This window comes from Gopherus flavomarginatus, chromosome 7 (assembly GCF_025201925.1).
Source record: "Gopherus flavomarginatus isolate rGopFla2 chromosome 7, rGopFla2.mat.asm, whole genome shotgun sequence".
NCBI lineage: Eukaryota > Metazoa > Chordata > Testudines > Testudinidae > Gopherus > Gopherus flavomarginatus.
Window position 1 is genome coordinate 62,050,122 of NC_066623.1, and position 20,035 is coordinate 62,070,156.

The window sequence follows — 20,035 nt, forward strand, 5'->3', positions numbered from 1 at the left end:
GTTCTGTGGGTGACCTTTATGTTAATGTTATATGCCAACCAGGGCCTAATTCTACTCTCTTTGAAGTTCATGTGAGTTGAGGGAGCTCAGCATCTCACAGAATCTTAACCTAAGGGACTTTCAGTCCACATGGAGCACCATTGTTGTGTGGGGGAGGTATATGTATGGATGAAGTTGCGTGCTATAAAGCCCTGAGAATGCAGAATTAAAATTGGATTGGCCCTTCAGAGAACATAACATTCCAAGGGGTTTGGTAGAGATTGTTAGAAACACGTCAATTTAATAGCTACCTATTCTGATGAATAAAGGATATATCTCAGTTTACTCTTAAGTAGTTTCATCTGATATTGAGAAATTCTCCTTACGTGGTAGGAAGCTGTTTGCTCATCAAGCACATGCACAAAATATCAGTGCTAGCATTCTTTTGACTGGAGGAAGTCACTGTGAAATTGAGACACGTGGCCCGATTTTCAGTTGTTGGGGTCCCATGAATCTCAGCTCAGTTAATGCAAGCCTGAGGTGCTCAGCACCTTTGAAAACCAAGCCATTAGACATTCATATTGAAAGAAACTTTGGGAGTAAACTTTTCAAAATCGAGCTTTTGGAATTGGCATGTGACCTCCCGTGACTTTAATGGGTGTCAGCACTCTGAAAACTTGTCCAAGGGCTTCAGAGGCCCCTTTTAAAAAGCAGTAGATACAGTATTCTCGTAGGCAAACAGCTGGCCTAAAGCAGACATAAAAACTCCTCATGCTTTTGGTTATCCTGGTCATGTCAGAAAAGAGATGGTCTCTTATTAAATCCAGATTGAGCAGTTTCCTGTTAGCATACTAGGTCAGCCCACAATGTCTTATTCTGTAAGTCTGTGTTACTGAACTCTTGTCTGCCAAGTCTTTTTTCCTTTTAAACGTCAAGGCAGAGTTGCTGAAATAATGCAAATAAAAACGGTCCTTAAAGGTCCCTTAAAATGATTTCTAGCAGCTTGCTCTTTTGCTGGCAAACTCAATTTTGGGGTGTCAGTGGTTTTTTTGTTAGCATTCTTGCGGTATGATGTCTTGGGCAAGTTACAATTAAAGTATATTTTTGTGTGTGTTTCAATTTTAGAGGCAGATTCTCCCCTTCATCTGCATGCTGACGTGAATGGGAGTTTTGCATGTGGAACAAGAGTAGAATATGGCCCTAACTTTAATGTAAAAGGAAAAAAATTCTGCTAGATAAAAAAGGTTATTAAGTTAAATACAATGAAGCACAAGTTCCTTTTCATGAAGCGAAGGGAACTGTGTTAAATAATAGGCGATTTGAAAAATCAAAACTTTAACAGTGAAGTATCAAAAATGAGGTTCGATTTTTTTTACCTGCAAATTGTTTTTAGTTTATTCACAAAACTTAACTTTTGCTTAGAAATTTTTTTTACTTACAAAAATAATAACATCGTGTTGCTTTATTACTTTTCTGGATGGAGTTGTTGAGTGCCATGGCAAGTCACATCCTTTTCAATTGCAAAAGGTTAATAAATAGCAATTCTAAGATTTTTGTGGGACAAAATCTTCAAGTTTCAGTGGTGTTGCTCCATTTATTTCAGTGGGGTTGCATTGACACCAGTGCACTTGAGACCAGGTTCTGCCCCATACCACTATCCATGGTGTAGACACTCCATGCCAGTGAGTTCACAATAAGGTCCTAATCTGTTTATAATGTTAGCATTACCTTAGGACACAAGAACAAGTAGATATAAACTGGACACTAGGAAGTTTGGACTTGAAATTAGACGAAGGTTTCTAACCATTAGAGGAGTGAAGTTCTGGAACAGCCTTCCAAGGGGAGTAGTGGGGGCAAAAGACATATCTGGCTTTAAGACTAAGCTTGATAAGTTTATGGAGGGGATAGTATGATGGGATAGCCTAATTTTGGCAATTAATCTGGCAATTGATCTTTGATTATTAGCAGTTAAGTATGCCCTGTGGTCTGTGATGGGATGTTAGATGGGATGGACTCTGAGTTACTACAGAGAATTCTTTCCTGGGTGCTGGCTGGTGAGTCTTGCCCACATGCTCAGGGTTTAACTGATCGCCATATTTGGGGTCGGGAAGGAATTTTCCTCCAGGGCAGAATGGCAGAGGCTCTGGAGGTTTTTCGCCTTCCTCTGCAGCATGGGGCACGGGTCACTTGCTGGAGGATTCTCTGCAGCTTGAGGTCTTCAAACCACAATTTGAGGACTTCAGTAACTCAGACATAGGTTAGAGGTTTGTTATTGAAGTGGATGGGTGAGATTCTGTGCCTGCATTGTGCAGGAGGTCAAACTAGATGATCATATTGGTCCCTTCTTACCTTAAAGTCTATGAGTCTATAAGTATTACCGGGATGTGGTTATTAACTCCCTTGACCCTCTATTTATCTACATATACTTTCTCATTATTCTCTTTTGATCTTTTATGCCCCAGTCCTGTAACCTGCTTCAAGCAAGGAGAAGTCAGTGGGGACTCCTCCAGAGGCATGGCGATCCAGCCACATGGAGCAATTTCCAAGATTAAGACCTTAGATAACAAGCTCCTTGGGTCAAGGATCGTGCTTTCTGTGCAGTTTAGAAAGCCTAGCACATTGTGGAATGCTACTGGAAATAAATGATGATAATAAATAATTTCCCATGGACTTTAGGGATGTAGAAGTTATTGCTCATTGCTATTTTGCTTCCCTGCCTGAATCATCTGTATAAGAACAGCTAATAATATTTTAATGCAACAGGGAAGGCATGTTGTTCCTTGTTCTACAGGCCCAAAGCATATGCTAAAACAAAATAAATGTCCTCATTCACAAGTGAGATGCTGCTGCTTTCAAGTAAGATTTCAGATAATGCTCATTTTCTCAAACTGAAGGAAGGTTTTAGTTTTTAAGTGATTTATAAAAAAAATTAAAGGCTATATTATAAATGTAAAAATGATTTGCAAGAGGGATTAAAGCCACTTAAGGGGAAATTTAGCAAACTAAAGGTTTTGCATTCATCTTCTCACTTTGCATATACCTATCACTGAATGATACAAATCCATAGTTTGTTCCCTAATTGGTTTCTTACCACTTCTTAAGATTGTTCATCATTAGTAAGTTTTCAAACTGTCTGGATTGTTTTAAGATAGTGAAGTAAAATAAATAAATGAATACATTTATGTATGTATGTATGTAAAATCTTCTGTTAATCTCCGCAGTCTAAAACACGACAGTGACCAAACCTATATATAAAAGAGATCTGAAGACTAAAGAAAGATTGCTAGTTAGATCCTTTATTATAACATTGGTCTCTGATTTTAAAGCAAAGTAGCAAGCAAGAAAGGCAAAATGGATCAAGATTAAAAATTCATGCCAGTGGTTTGATAAATATTTAAATTTATATTTTAATTACTTTCCTATTGAGGACTAATTATTTCTATAGCATCAGAGGTATGCATTTTACATACGGATAAACTGAGGCACACAGGCTAAGGGCTGGATTATGACTGGCTTTGCATATATGAGCTGAGTGAGTAAGGTGCAAGGAGCCTTCTGCTGCTCGTAACCCCTGCAAAAGTAGCTGGACACAGTTGTAGACCATCTCAAAATGGGTGGGGAGAAAACAGGGCTATGTAGCTGTCTGGCCTCAAAGGGAAGCATATACTGCACCCTCTGGAAAGAATGCACAGCAGATGTTCTCCTCCCATGCCAGGGAGCTCTGGGAGATATTGTGCTTCCCTGAGCTATCTTACCTCCCAGAATTCCTACTGGGGCAGTGTGGCCCTTCATCTCCCAACTACTGAGGGCTGTACCTTAATGACACAATCTGTCCATAACTGACTAGCCCTAGCCACACAATGAATTGTTGGCAGAGCGAGGACCCTAAAGCCCTAACTCCTACTTTCCTGGCCTGACCCCCAGTCAACAGTCATCCTCCCTAGCCAGCTACACTACCAAGAAAAAAAAGGAGTTTCTTCTTGTAAGAAGGAGTGAATACAGTTCCACGGATATCTATCATCATATTGCCAATACTTACACAAAGGCTAACTCAGCAGCCTTGTAGGAAGAAGATCACCACAGCAAGTTAGCAGATAAGTCTGATTCAGCATCCCGTTAAAGTCAATAGGAGTTGGACTGCTCTCCAAATTGTGCATTACTTAGTTGCACAAGTAGTCCTGTTAAAGCCAACAGGACTACTTGTGTGAGTCAGACCTGATCTACACGTACAGTTGTACTGATTTAACTAAAGATGTGTTTTAAAGTTAGATTTAGTTAAATCAGTGGAACTTTGCATGTGGACACTTTTAAATTAGGGACTATCTTTTTGTTCAGTTTTTGTACAGTGTCTAGCACAATGGAATTCTAGTCCTTAACTGGGCCTTCCAGGCACTACCACATTACATAAAATAATAATTTAAACCTGGGAAAGGAGAAGCAGCAGTGGTGATATTATATTGCTGTGAGCTGGGGAGGGAGAGGCTGGATGTGGGGAAACCAGCTGTGACACACTCTCTATCTTGAATTTCAGTCTCAGTAGAATGTTGGGTGTAAGCTAGTGTCTGAAAGCTACCAGAAAACAAACTATTCAATGTCCTAGTGCTGAAGTGCAATGGAAATAGCTTGAACTCATCCTATTCTGTCTTCAGACTGTAGCAAAAAATAATGATGGATACGACTAATTAGCTCATTTAGACCACCCTTGGTCAGTGCATAGTTATTCTCTACAACATATTTTAGTGCTCCATCCAGTCTGATTTTAAATTAGAATTAAAATGACTAAACAATGGGGGTTCCACTACTTCCTGTGGGAGATCATACTACAGTCTAATAGACCTTGTGGCCAAGAAATCTTTCTTGATGGCCTAAATTTTCCTTTGCGTGATCCCGTTATTCCTCAATATATACATTTTTTCCTACCCTAAATTGTACACATCCTGTACCCATATAAAAGTAACTTTATATTTAAAAGAGCTGTTTTCATTTATTCAAACTGTATTTCAATTGTTAATTTATACAAGTCAGACTATGTTGCTTTCTGGGGCTTGCTAACATTTTTTCGGATTGCAGACTCTCACCGACAGATATGAACCATCTACTTCTCTCCAAGGAAACAGCTTTTTTTTCCCATTTGTGAAAGTTTATTGGTATTAACAGTAGGTAGGCTGGATTACACCTACACACACCATTCATTACAAGGTTACTGAGCAGCTACACTTCAACATACATTCCCCAAGTTGAATCTACAGTACCTCAGTAATACTGGCACACAGGTTTTTTTTAAAAAGAAAAAAACTATACACCTTACTGAAGTCTCCTCTTTCCCGCTCTCTGCCTTTTTATGCCAATAGTCTCTAATAAAATTCTTCCTTAATATTGGGCAATTTAAAAGAAAAAAATGGAACTTCTCATCAAATTGATGGAGTCATTACTATTATATTTTATTTATTAGTGTGTGTATTTATATCTTTCATTTATATAGCACTTGTAATCTCTGATGCCTTTACAAACAAGTATATGGACTACTCAGAGGGATCGTTTTCCATTACTGACATATAATCAACTCTAGAATGATAATGACAGCTATTTAAGGCCTGATCCAAAAGCAATTGAAGCCACTGGAACTCTTCACATTGACTTCAACAGACATTAGATCAGGCTCTAAACCATACACAAAATGCTATACAAAAATGTAGATGTGATGAGAAATATTGCATCTCATTGAAACAAAGAGAAATAGTGACAGAATGTAATGATACATTTGGGATTTGACCAGGACACTAGAGTTAACACCCTCCTTTTGCAAAAAGCATTATGGAATGTTGGATGACCACAAGTGTTCAGGACATCAGTTTTACGTCTCATCTAAAATTGGCACCTTCAGTGCATAATTTCCACCCCTGCCTCAGTGCTCCAAACACCTGGTTTAGATTGTAAGATCTAATGGCATCATAAAGTGTGGTGGTTTGACTACAGTCAGCTACTGAAACATCAGGTGAAGGATGTCAAAGAAATATTTTTTAAAGGGTAAACAATTCTGAAGTGTTTCATCAATAGAGCCATCTTCTAGAGTTCAGTGGTCATCAAAAATGACAGAATATTTCAGGACTTGAAGGCACACTGTCATTTATCCCTTACCCAAAAAGCATAGTTTAACTTGTTCGGTGTGGTAATTCTTCTCATTTGGGGTATTTGGTTTCTCCCATGCTTTTGATCCTTATTTCATAGGTTGAAGGGGACCAGTTGCCTCCAGGACATACTGTCAGCCAGTATGAAACATGTAAGATCAGAACAATAAAAGCTGGCACTCTGGAGAAACTTGTGGAGAACCTGCTGACGGCTTTTGGGGACAATGACTTTACCTACATCAGCATCTTTCTGTCAACATATAGAGGCTTTGCCTCTACTAAAGAAGTACTGGAACGTCTTCTCGACAGGTAAGAGTTAGTGGGGAGCTATAGAGAAAATAATAATATGGAAAACTGTCATGTTATGTACATGATGAGGAACATTGCAAGGAATTAGCTCAAATGTATTGAAGATGTATTTGAAAGGTTACATGATATTTAGATATTTCAAAATCAGTGCTGATTCCTACAAGCCTGGAAAATCCAGTATTTCAGCTTAACCAATGGGTTGGTAAATGTCTCTCCTCCTCACTTCATAACGCCATCGCCATCAAATAGGGAGAGATGGCTAGTTTGGGCTACTAAAGAGCCAAATTGTGACTACTGTAGGGAAAATGGCATAATGAACCCCAAATAATTGAACAGATATGCTGCAAAGTCAGAGTTATTACTGAATTCAAGCCATTAGTATCCGCTGCACAGTCTCCTGTATGCGGGCTACACAGAAGGGTCCATTGCTGTGTCAAGACATAGACTGTACAGGCATGAGCATACAAGCCTGTTCCATATCTACTACACTGTGCCAGAATACTCATCCTTATCTCCTGTCGTGAAAGGACAGCAGTTTGGCCTTTTTGATTTTTGAAGAAACCATGACACAGGCACTGTTTTTTTGGAGAGCTCAGTGGTTCCAGAATACAAAATCTAAGGCAGAAAACCATTTAATCTCAAAAGAATCCAAGTTTAGGTGGAGTTAGTAAGGTGATTAGTCCATACATAAAATATATCAGTTATCAGTCTGTAATATTCCATGCTCTTTATTCTGCTTATAAGTTAAGAATGGCTTTTTTGGTAGGAGTACTTTAAGTTGTTTGCATCATCATAGTGTAATCATTTTGTGGTCTCAGCAGTTTTTTTTCTCTCTCTATTTATGACTTGACCTCCAAAGGGATAGAGGGGTATTTTATTTCTTGTGCTTGTTTAGTTAGCATGTTGTGAAAATCAAGTGATGTACAGAGGCTATAGCGCTGTCTTGTAATTAGAGCAGGAGACTGGGAGTTGGGACTCCTGGTTTTCTAGTCTTGGCTCTCCCACTGACTTCCTATGTGGTATTGGGCAAGACATATACATTCTCCATGCTTCAGTTTCCCCATCTGGAAAATGGGGAATGCAGGGGTCGGCAACCTTTCAGGAGTGGTGTGCCGAGTCTTCATTTATTCACTCTGATTTAAGGTTTCGCGTGCCAGTAATACATTTTAATGTTTTTAGAAGATCTCTTTCTATAAGTCTATAATATATAACTAGACTATTGTTGTATGTAAATAAGGTTTTTTAAATGTTTAAGAAACTTCATTTAAAATTAAATTAAAATGCAGAGTCCCCCAGACTGGTGACCAGGACCTTGGCAGTGTGAGTGCCACTGAAAATCAGCTCGCGTGCCGCCTTCGGCACGTATGCCATAGGTTGCCTATCCCTGGTATAATACTTATCTCACAGAGCTGTCATGTGACTTTGTTAATAATAACGTTAAAGTGCTTAGAAGACAGGCCCTGCGTGACTCTTATGATATAAAGTACTGTTCAAATACAAGGAGCATAAAGGCCATGTAACATGTAGGAATTGTGAAAGAGAAGCCACACTGGGGAACAAGAATACAAGGTTAGCTTCAGACTTCAGAATGTCCCTGTCAATCTGCCAAGATCCAAAGGTGGAACACAATGGGTGACAAAAACCCACAATGAGGAGAACACAAATATTATTCATGCAGAGAACTAAAGATATTATAGGATTCCTTCCTTTAATGTGAGCAACTCTTTCCATAACCTCAGTTTCATGATTCTTTGCTTCTGATGTAAATAATTTTCAACAATAAACATAAGGGGACACCAATTTTGTGTGGAATGTAGGGAACTTCGGAGCTCCAAGGAATGATAACTCTCAAAATGAGGGACATTAAAGTGGTGTGCCTTGAGACTCTCTCACCCATAAGCAAATGAATTGCTAAAAAGATTTAGAGAGTGAACAAACTGGTATATGCATATAGATTGGCTTGTTTGTTGTGTCACATCCAATAATGAAACTTCTATGGCATATAATTATTTTATAGGGATATATTTCTGTCAGCAGGAACTTTTAAAAAAATTATAAAATGTTGGAATTACTAAAATGAGGACTTAAAAATTCAGTTTGACTTTGTTTAAAAGCATCTATTTTAAACACAATTTCCCTGACAGTATAGTTGCTTTTGATTTGCCTCCTGGTTCCCAAACTGTCCTCTCTTCCATGTCTTTTACATTCTCCTGTATTGATCAAATGTGTACAACAGAAGATTACCTTTTTGCTATGAACAATTAGAAGTTGCCAGTGTCTACATTAATCCAAATCAGCCGGTCAAAGAGGGCTTAAAGCCAGATGACACAGTTCTAGCTAAAAATGGTTTGATTTGAAATAAAATACATATTTCTCCTTTAAGTGCCCAAGAGATGTGTGTGTTCCCTTTTTGGCATGGGTTTTTAATTTGATTGCTCCACCTCTTTCTTTTATTTCTTTGTAGTTGTCATTTAGGTACTGTTGAGATTATTATACCCAGTTTAATAGGGGGAAACTGAGGCACAGAGCGGTTAAGTGACTTGCCCATTCACACAGGAAGTTTGGAAATTTAATCTAAGTCTTCTATGTCCAAATCTACTGTCTTTACCACAAAACCATCCTTGTTCTTTGTATTACCTTCATTCTCTTTCCAGTTTACATACTGTAATTTACCTGTGTGTAAAAACAATCGTGCACTGAGGGGCAAATCCAGAACCCACTGTGACATCGAGGAGACTAGATTGGGTGCTGAGCAGATGTGTTGGGGTTGCGAGGAAGGAATCAGTTCCAGGCTGCAATGCAACAGTCTGGAGAATAGCTCAGCCTGGTAGCTGGAGTAAACTCTGCAGGCCCTTATGTGCCGCCTGAGAAGCTCTTGCCCCGTTTTGGCCTACTACATACTACTGTGCAGGGCTCTCATGGACTGGTAGCCTATTCTGTTCACAGGTTGTGCTTACCGTATGTAACCTGCCTATATTCAGTTTCAGCCCTTCTGCAGCCAAAACTGCTTCTGTTCCACAACCAAAGGCTCATTTGAGGCCACACAGAAGAAGGCTGGATTAGCCCCTTATTGGTGGCACTCTGCTAGATTTGTATATTCCCTGCAGTTTCTTGTGATTCATGCCATAGATCACTATGGAAAATGAGCAGATAAGGACAACTGATACATTAGGAAACTGTTGTAGAAGGGAGCAACTGCTAAGGACATATTTTTCATTATAAGTCACTCTCTGCGCATTCCTACTACGTGAGTTTCTACATCTGAAAACACAGTGACACAACTGGCACCGATTGGCACTGTTGTTTGTAATGCTGGCCAAGGACTGGTCATCCCTGGGACGTCTGTTTAAGTCAGGGTTGATTGAGGCACGTTAGCTGGGAGGGGGGTGGGGAGGGGTAAGGTGGAGGCCTGCACTCTGGTTGCTCATGCTGTTCCTGTTTTGTGGTTCAGTAGGGAACATCAGTCTCTAAAGTTGTCACTCCAGCACGTTCATGAGTGCCAAAATAAATACAGTAAAATTAACGCCCTTCAACTGGGGATTTAAGAACTCTGAACTCAGGGATGGGAATCGGGGGATGATCTTTTGCAAGAACAGACCATACCAAAGCCATCAGCCAAGGTTTTGGATGTTTGGTTTTTAACCATAAAAATGATCGAACTCTAGTAGACTACTTTTAGTTAATGGAATCACAAAGAATCGTTTGGAGACCCTTGGTTTGCCAGGAAAGCTTGTAGGCTCTCTGATTGCTGGCTTTTTTTTTCCTGAGGGGAGATGAGCCCAAGGAAAATGAAGTCTAAGCAATGCACATTAATGTCATGTTGAGGTTATGACTTTAGATTCACAAAGGTTAGGAAATTGGAAAAAAGTAAGTTTCTCATGGTAAAGTTAACACATCAGGGTTGTAGTTTCTATTTCTACGTTGCTTTGTAAATGTTTACATTATAGCAGGGATTTTCAAAGCCACCTAAAGGAGTGAATTTGGGCACCTAACTCCTTAAGCTTTCTCTAAAAATCACAGCCTACTATATTAATGTTTGTTGCTAAACCTAGCCCCTAAAATGTACACTTTGTGCAATGAGGCTGAGTTAACATTACCATGAAGTCTGTAATATTTTGATAGCCTTGCTTTTGAGTATTTCAACCTGTAATCTTAGTGTTAGACTGACGAATACTCTGGTGTTTTAGTATATTTTATACCAGTCTCTTCCCACCAGCATAAAATTGCCTCGTCCATGCTTCAGTAAAAAGAGTAAAAAAGAAAAAAGGAGGAAGTGGCAGGGCAGGGGGGAATTAAAGGGTATATTTTGCATATAGGGCTAAGCCGCCTTCTGTGAGGTGCTGGGCACCCTCAGTGGTTTGAAAGTCAGTGGGAGCCACGGGCATGCAGCACCCCAAAGGGCTGGGCTTTCTCTCTTTCTTAGATAATTTGTATTGCAGTAGCACCTAGAAGCCCTAGTCACCCGTTGAGACCCTGTTGCACTTGGTTCTGGAAAACATGAGTCAAATCCTGCAACCCTCACTCAGGCAAGTGGATGAATTGCAGTTAATGGCACCTCTTCATGTCAGTAAATCCTTGTCTACACTGAAAATTTAGGTCAACCCAACTATGTCACTCAGGGGTAGGAAAAATCCACACCCCGAAGCAGTGTAGGGAAGCTAACCTAACCACTAGTGTAGACAGCACTAGGTTGATGGAAGAATTCCCCACCCACCTGAACCCTGGTGCCTGAGTCAGCTGACATGGGCCAGCCATGGGTGTTTAATTGCAGTGTGGACTTACTCACAATCACTTCAGACCTACAGTTACTCTTGGTGGTAGAAGTGAAGGAGGGGGACTGTAGGTGGAGCAGGTGTGCAGGGCGTGTCACTGTTTTGTCTGTACTCTTCCCAGGTCCTGTAAAAATGGTGATAAAACCAAGTCAGAACAGGGGCTACTTGATCTGAGATTGTTGGATACATCAGTCAAAATACATTGTAGAGGTAGGATGCAGCTCTATGATCTGGCAGCCAGGTTGGGAGGTGAATTTCACACTTGTAGAAAATAATTTTTGCCTGCAGGAATGGTATGTTTGGGGGAGTGGATATGGTTCATATATCAGACATGGTTTTCATGGTATCATGTTTGATGTATTATAAGCATGATCCGAATTCTGGGTGTGAAAAATGTGTTCTGGCTAACAGGAAATAGGCAAAGTTGTAATTATGCTGAAACCCATTACTGTAATCTATGCTTGATGAATGGGAAAATAATAAAGAAAGCTGATGCCAGAGAAAAGAATGTCGGAAAAAGTATTTTGATATATGTGCAGAAAGTTCAAAATAACTTGTGCTTTGGTTAAATAAACCTGCAGGTTGATGAGATATTTTTGTGATCTTCTCTCTGAGAAACTGAAAAAATCCAGGTTTATCCATCTTTTCCCAACCCAGGCTTTTCCTAAGGCAGTGGTTCTCAAACTTTTTTTTTCACAGACCACTTGAAAATTGCTGAGGGTCTCGGTGGACCACTTAATGATCTTTCCAAATATTGTTTGTACCATTAGCTAACTATTGTAAAGCGCTTTGGATAAAAACACTATATAAAAAAAACGTAAAATAATAATTAACTTTTTTTGTTCTACAAATAAAAGCAGTCAGCTCATGTTTTAATATCTGTAGTCTTACCTTTCTAATGCAATGGATGTGCCCTCTTTCCCCTGCTGCGGCAGCCCCCGAGCTGGGGCTGGGAAGGAGGGGGGTCTCTCTCTCTCTCTGTCCTCCCTCCCCCTCATTGCAGTAACCCTCGAGCTGGGGCTGGGAAGGAGGGGGGGTCTTCTCCCCCGCACAGCAGCCACAGAGCTGAGGCTGGGAAGGAGGGCTGTCTCTCCCCGGCAGCCACAGCCCTGGAGCTGGGAAAAGTCGCCTCTCTTTGGCCACCGCAGCCCTGCATGTCCCAAATTCCCCCCACCCGCTCTTCTCAGCCCACTCCCCCCTCCCATCTACTCCCTCTTCCAGCCAAGTCCATCACCTCACCTTACATATGCATCTTCTCCAGGGTCCAGGCACCTAATTAGTAGAGCCATGCACACTAATTAGGTGGGTGGCCCTTCATTTTGTCATGTGTGTCCGCCAAGGCGCACACCTTAGAGGGAACTCTCTGCGGACCACCTGAATGGAGCTCGCAGATCACAGTTTGAGAACCTCTGTCCTAAGACACCCAACTGATTAAAATATGGATGTTACTTTGCCTTACCAACATTAAGAAGCAAGTTGTACAAAATCTTACTAGGGCTTTCCAGAGTACACGTTGTGCTCTTCATTTCATATATGGACATGGGGGAATCAGCTGTTTTTTCTCCATATATGGCTGAATGCACAAAGAGCCACAAGTAATTTATGCTCCTTTTAATTCTCTCTGCATGACTTAGGAAAGCAGGATCCTGCTCTCAGGAGGGGGTCTCCCAAAACCAAAACACACATGGGCTCAATCTTCTCATGGCAGGAGGCATGTGATCACATGTGGCTTGTACTGACGGTTTTCAACTCCAGCATCAACCACTTGTGCTGTTGTTTCACAGACGCACCAAACCAACTGTTCAAAGAGATGAGTAAGATGAAATTTAAGGAGGAAAATTCTGAATGGTCTATGTGTGACTGTGGAACATGGACTTAGGAAGAAAAAGTCAGATGTAAGAACCACAAAAACCCAATGGAATTTCAAATGTAAATTTTTAAACGTGTAAATTGTTTTAATGAGAAATGTTTAATTTCTCATTCAAACAAATGCAATTGCTGTAAAAATATAGATCTCAGATTTTTAAAAAATATGTAATACAGTCAAAGGCAGTTTTTGATTTTTCCAGTTAAAGGCAGGTCTCCCACTGACCTGAATAAGCTTTAGATTAGGCTCTTTAGCAGGTGCGAAAATAAATATTAATTATAGCCAAGGTTTTACCATGTACTCTTTGAGTAAAATTTAAATGTTGTGGAAGATTACATGTAAATCCATTCCACACTTTAGGAGCTCAAGGGAGTTTTTGTGTTATACTTAAGAAATTGGAGGCTTAATTTTTATTTTTTTGGATCCCTACAAATTCCAAAGGCTTTCTTGTGACCCTTTAGGTTGAAGAAGATCTAAACAAAATCTTGTGCCTATGCAAGTGCATTAAAAAATAAAAACAAAGGTTTGATTTTCAGAGCTACCTAAAAGGAATTTGATATCCCCATCTCTTAAAATTAATGGGTGTCAGGTACCTGAATCCCTTAGAGCAATATTTCCCAATGACCGGTCTGTGGACCGGCACCGGTCCCTGAAATCTCCCTGATATATTTTAGAAGGCAGCAAGCTGGTCCCTGGTATAAAAAGGTTGAGAAATACTGCTCTAATGGCTTTGAAACTCTCTGTCCAAGTTACTAGCATTTTTTCATCATAATGGTGTCTGTTTGCTCAGCATAAGCTGATGAATGAAAAGAAAATTATTCCTCCAGTTTGACTGTCAAACTCTCCTGTGTGAAATGTTTGATGTGAGTTCTTTTGAGAGAGAAATCATAGTGCCTGGCCAGCAGAGCCCAAAGAATCACTGAACTTAGAAACACAGCAGGACAGGCACCTTACCTACCACTGCACCTCCTCAGCTACCCAGTGAGAGCTTGATGGGAATTGAGGACACTCAGCTCCTCAGAAGAGTGCTCTGCATCTTGCAGGATGAAGCTATAGAAGAGTTTATCTGCTGGGTACTTCATACAGTCTAAGAAGTAGGACTCCCAGCCTGCATGTTTTAGGAGGTGCACAGGGACGATATAGAATCATAGACTATCAGGGTTGGAAGGAACCTCAGGAGGTCATCTAGTCCAACCCCCTGCTCAGTGCAGGACTGATCCCCAATAAATCCCCAAATGGCCCCCCCAAGGGTTGAACTCACAACCCTGGGTTTAGCAGGCCAATGCACAAACCACCGAGCTATCCCTCCCCCCATAGCTTCAGGTCTGCTGACCACAGGAGCTTCCGGGCAGCAGGGCTCCCCTTCTTCTCTTAAGTTGCTCAGGAGGGGAGCCCTGCTGCCTTGAACTTCCTGGTACTGTAGAAAACAGATGGATGTTATTTTCTATCGGAACTTCTAGGACTTTGATGATAGGTCATCCATTCAGTTATTTGCAGTATGGATGTGAAAATTGGCCTTATGCATTCCAGTAATGACTCTGATAGACAAATCATCAACCCCTTTTTCAGTGAATCATCACTGGTTACACTTACATGGTCCAAGACATACATATAAGGTTGGCTTGACAGAATTCAATTTTTATTTTTTTTATCATTTTGATGGATGTTTATTTTTACATATTTTCCTGATATTTGTCAATTTACATTTTCATAGTTGTGCAAAATTATGGGTTTTAAGGATTTTATTTTATTTTTGTTGATTTAAATTTTCACAGATGCAGGAACTTGGGGGTGTGTGTCAGACAATTATTTAATGACAGTAGATGTTTAGATCCAAAAAGTTAAAGCTTTTATAACTGTTAAAACACAAATTGTCAACATCACATATCAAAATATATTGAGTCAATTTCAGTTTAATCAAAATCAAACTCTAAGTTCTCAGGCAGCATTCTGACAATTTTTTTGTCTGGGAATAATAAACAGTGGGTGGGCCTCTGAGATTCTTAAAACCTGTAGCACTGCTCACTTCGCATGAACATTAAGGATCCCAAGGCACTTTTCTTAAGAAAAGGGATTTGGCTCAGTGTCATTTGCCAAAATATTTTCCCCTTCTATATTGTTTTGCTGTATACTGGCTGGTTGGTTCCTTCCACTTCTGAAGTGGCTGCATTTTAGTAGGGCAGTATTTATACAGTCTGAAAGTGTATTAGGATCCTTAATGAATGAAAGAAGCAAGATATATATGAGACAGTTATGTAATGTTTATTTTGTCACATGCAAGCATTGTTTGGGTTTATGTTTGGGATCCACACTAAGGGCCACACTTTTTATGACTCCCTAACCATTAAGTGGCTAAACAGTAGCCCCCCTCACCCCCCGAATAAATAAGTAGATAAATCTTCAATGGATATGGTACATTTCTTATTCCATTGTTCAGCATTTAAAACTTAAATACTATGAATCACATTCTGGTTTCATTTGCTCAGTTAATGCCTCTGTATGAAATATATAATCTTCAAAACACTGGACAAGGTTGAAAAGTTCCACAGGCTATGAGATCCTTTTGTTTCTCATGTCTTTTTTGTATGCAAAGCATTCATACAACGCTATTCAGTGAATAGATCTTTGTTCAGGACTTGATGAGGGCAAAGTAGTGGAAGTCTGCAGCAATGCTATTCTGTATGTTAGAGGCATTGTAAACTCCACCTCACCCATATTTAATGTTCTGTTGTATGTCCAAATCCCTTTCATTGTGAGACAGGCTGTGATTTGAGTTTTGGAAACCACTGTAGTGTTATGTGGCATTCTGTTTTGTTATGAATAATTGCCTACTTGTATTGCTATTTGATTGTTAATTTCAACATTTGTTTCACTAACGAAATTTAGATGTGTGTGCCTGACATTCTGTCAGCGTTTAGCTAACATTTCATGTAAGGAGGATTTCTAGTACTGGAATAATGACACTGTTCCACTGCTTATTCAATTTTGTTGAAAGAATTAATGGTGAATTATAAAAACCAATATCTATAGGTAATTATTTGCTGCCATTCAGAACTGAAGTTATCTTTGCCACTGCTTGCAGGGAAAGTTTCTGCCTTTGCAGATCATTTGCATATTAAAGGCTTGCCCCCACCCCCATTTTACTTTTAAAATATACTTTTTAGTGAATTTACTTCTAGCGTAGGGTGCCCAGTGGCACTGAAGAGTGAAATCATCTCTTTATCCACAGATCTTGGGCAGCAAACAGGGCAAGCTCCCTGTACGGTGCCCCATCAGTGTGCCTGACCCATGTTTTGGAGAGTTCACCCCTAGGGGTTGGGAAGAGCAAAGTTCATTCTCCAAGCTCTTTTCATGGCTGTTAGCTGAGGCCTGGTCTACACTACGCGTTTAAACCGATTTTAGCAGCGTTAAACTGATTTAACGCTGTACCCATCCACACTACGAGGCCCTTTATATCGATATAAAGGGCTCTTTAAATTGGTTTCTGTACTCCTCCCCGACGAGAGGAGTAGCGCTAAAATCGGTATTACCATATAGGATTAGGGTTAGTGTGGCCGCAAATCGACGGTATTGGCCCCCGGGCGGTATCCCGCAGTGCACCACTGTGACCGCTCTGGACAGCAATCTCAGTCGGATGCAGTGGCCAGGTAAACAGGAAAAGCCCCGCGAAATTTTGATTTTCATTTCCTGTTTGCCCAGCGTGGAGCTCTGATCAGCACGGATGGCAATGCAGTCCCAACTCCAAAAAGAGCTCCAGCATGGACCGTACGGGAGATACTGAATCTGATTGCTGTATGGGGAGACAAATCTGTTCTATCAAAGCTCCGTTACAGAAGACAAAATGCCAAAGCGTTTGAAAAAAAAATCTACAGGCTACACAGTGCTGCGTGACAAGCATAACGGGAAGCCAGAGCCTCAAATGGACGCTCATGGAGGAAGGGAGGGGGTACTGAGGACTCCAGCTATCCCACAGTCCCCAGCAGTCTCCGAAAAGTATTTGCATTCTTGGCTGAGCTCCCAATGCCTGTAGGTTCAAACCCATTGTCCGGCGTGGTTCAGGGAATAGCTCATCAATTTACTCCCCCGACCCATGTGAAAGAAAAGGGAAAGAAATCATTTCTTGACTTCTTTCAATGTCACCCTATGTCTACTGAATGCTGCTGGTAGACGCAATGCTGCAGCAGTGAAGAGAAGTATCTGCTCCACTCCTCTCCTCTCCCCGGTGGCAGACGGTGCAGTAGGACTGGTAACCGTCCTTCTTATCAACCCGTGAGTGCTCCTGGCTGGCTTCAGGTGAGGCTGGCCGGGGGCGCCTGGGTGAAAATAGGAATGACTCCCGGTCATTCCCAGTAGATGGTACAGAACGGCTGGTAACCGTCTTCATCATAGCAACTGGGGGCTGAGCTTCAATTTGCCCCCTCCCTTTCATGTGAAAAGAAAAGATTCTGTACTTCCTGGACTATCATAGCAGTGGGATGCTGGGCTCCTCTCCCCCACACTGCTTAATGTCCTGCCTGGACTATCATAGCACCCGGAGGCTGCCTCCCCCTCATTTTATGTCACTAAAAACTCAGTGTTTCTTATTCCTGCATTTTTTATTACTTCATGACACAAATGGGGGGGACACTGCCACTGTAGCCCAGGAAGGTTGGTGGAGGAGGGAAGCAACGGGGCATGGCATGTAGCTCATCATTTCTGCGGGATCTGACACAGAGCAGCTGTACTCTCTGATACAGTGCTTCTCTAGTACATTTGCCTCATATTCTAGACAGGACTGACTCTATTTTTAGAAACCATAAAGGAGGGATTGACTCGAGGAGTCATTCCCAGTTTTGCTTTTGCACCCCCAGCCGATCTCAGCCAGGGGCACCCATGATAGCAGCAGACAGCACAGGACAGATAACCGTCATCTCATTGCCAAATTACACTGGCAGCAGACGGTACAGAACGACTGGTAACCATCTCTGCTATCATGCAAAAGCAATTGAATGCTGCTGTGTAGCACTGGAGTATCGCCTCTGTCCGCGGCATCCAGTACACATACGGTGACTGTAAAAAAAAAAAAAAAAAATGCTGAATGGGCTCCATGGTTGCCGTGCTATGGCGTCTGCCAGGGCAATCCAGGGAAAAAGGGCGTGAAATGATTGTCTGCCGTTGCTTTCCCGGAGGAAGGAATGACTGACGACATTTACCCAGAACCACCCGCGACAGTGATTTTTGCCCCATCAGCCACTGGGCTCTCAACCCAGAATTCTAAGGGGCGGGGGAGACTGCGGGAACTATAGGATAGCTATGGAATAGCTACCCACAGTGCAATGCTCCGGAAATCAACGCTAACCTCAGACCATGGACGCATACCGCCGAATTAATGTGCTTAGTGTGGCCATGTGCACTTGACTTTATACAATCTGTTTTATAAAACCAGTTTATGTAAAATCGGAATAATCCCGTAGTGTAGACGTACCCTGAGACTGACAACTGTGGTGCCAGTTATCACGTGTCATTGTAATAACTTTGTGATATGGGACCAAATTCTGACTGAAGCTAATGAATATGGGGAAAATTAAGCATAGTTTTTTTAAAAAAAGATGGAATTAATTGAAATATATTTGGGAATATATTCAGGGTACAGTAACGCCTCACTTAACGTCCTCCCGCTTAATGTTGTTTCGCAGTGACATTACTGCTCCGTTAGGGAACCTCGTTTAAAGTTGTGCAATGCTCCCTTATAACGTTGTTTGGCTAACTTGTGCAATGCTCCCTTGTAAAGTTCCTCTTCTCCGCCTCCTCCCCCTTCCTCTTCCCTCCCTCCCAGCTGTTTGGCAGCACCTGGGACTTTCTGGGAAGGAGGGAGCGAGGGAGCAAGTGGGGAAGCTGCCCTCCCACCCCCCTGGCAGGCAGGCAGTGCAACCCGGAACACAAGGGGTTTAGGAGCTGCAGGGCCCTGAGCTAAGGGGGTCCTGGCCTGCAGCTCTAAAGCCCCTTTCAGAATGCGGCCCTGCGAGCACAGGCCAGAGGACTCAGGAGGAGAAGGGGCAGCCATGCAGCTGGAGAGAAGCAGTGCTTTCCCTTTCAAAGCCTCCCGGAGAGAAGCGGTGCTTTGAAGGAGAAAGTGCCGCTTCTCTCCGGCCACGGCTGCGTGGGTGCCCCTGCTCCTCCTGAGTCCTCCAGCCAGTGCTTGCAGGGCCGCATTCTGAAAGGGGCTTTAGAGCTGCAGGCCAGGGCCCTGGGGCCAGGGCTGGCTTTAGGAAGTGCGAGGCCCAATTCGAACATTTTCGGCGGGGCCCAGGCAGGGATGACTAAAAAAAAAAAACATGTAAAAAAAAGCCTTTCATTTCTTAGCAACTGGTTCCCTATAAAAAGTTCTGATTTAAGAGATGTGCCACAGTATGTATTTTTTGTACCAATAGGGTTACCATATGTCCATATTTTTAAAAATTCCTCCTGGATGGCGATTTAAGAACCAAAAAGCTGGACATGTCCAGGAAAAAAGGCTGTATGTTAACCCTACCTAAAGTTCTTTTTTAAAAAGATGGGCTTGAACTAGAAATGAGCTCCGTTTCACATGTGTGGGGGTGTCAAGGGTGACCAGATGTCCCGATTTTATAGGGACAGTCCCGATTTTTGGGTCTTTTTCTTTCCTAGGTTCCTATTACCCCCCCACCCCCGTCCCGATTTTTCACACTTGCTGTCTGATCACCCTAGGGTGTGCACATGTGTGAGTTCCAGCTGCTCCCTGCCCCCCTCATTGAAGCAGGTGTGCAGGGTTACTGCCCTGGGAACTGCAGGGCACCAGTGGACATGGGGCTGGCAGGAGGCAGGGCAGGGGCTGACTGGAGGTAGGGTCCAGCTGCAGGCAGGGCAAGGGGTGCGGGGCTGGCTGGAGACAGTGAGGGGTGGGGTGGGGTGGGCTGGCTGGCTTCAGGCAGGGCCACAGGGGGTGCAGCAGGGGTTGACAGGGCTGGAGACAGAGAAGTGTG

The 20,035-nt window shown here is 42.0% G+C and overlaps 1 protein-coding gene across 6 annotated transcripts in view; it reads left to right on the forward strand.

Moving 5' to 3' along the window:
* RGL1 (ral guanine nucleotide dissociation stimulator like 1) overlaps positions 1–20,035 on the forward strand; it is a 410,246-nt gene that overhangs the window by 89,242 nt on the left and 300,969 nt on the right. For all 6 annotated transcript variants that reach the window (XR_007775373.1, XR_007775376.1, XR_007775374.1 and 3 more), the window contains one exon: positions 6,208–6,416. Coding sequence is in view for 1 of the 6 variants with exons in the window: in XM_050961415.1 (XP_050817372.1) it covers positions 6,208–6,416 (209 nt within the window). In the remaining 5 variants the exon portion in view is untranslated. The remainder of the gene's footprint in view (positions 1–6,207; positions 6,417–20,035) is intronic.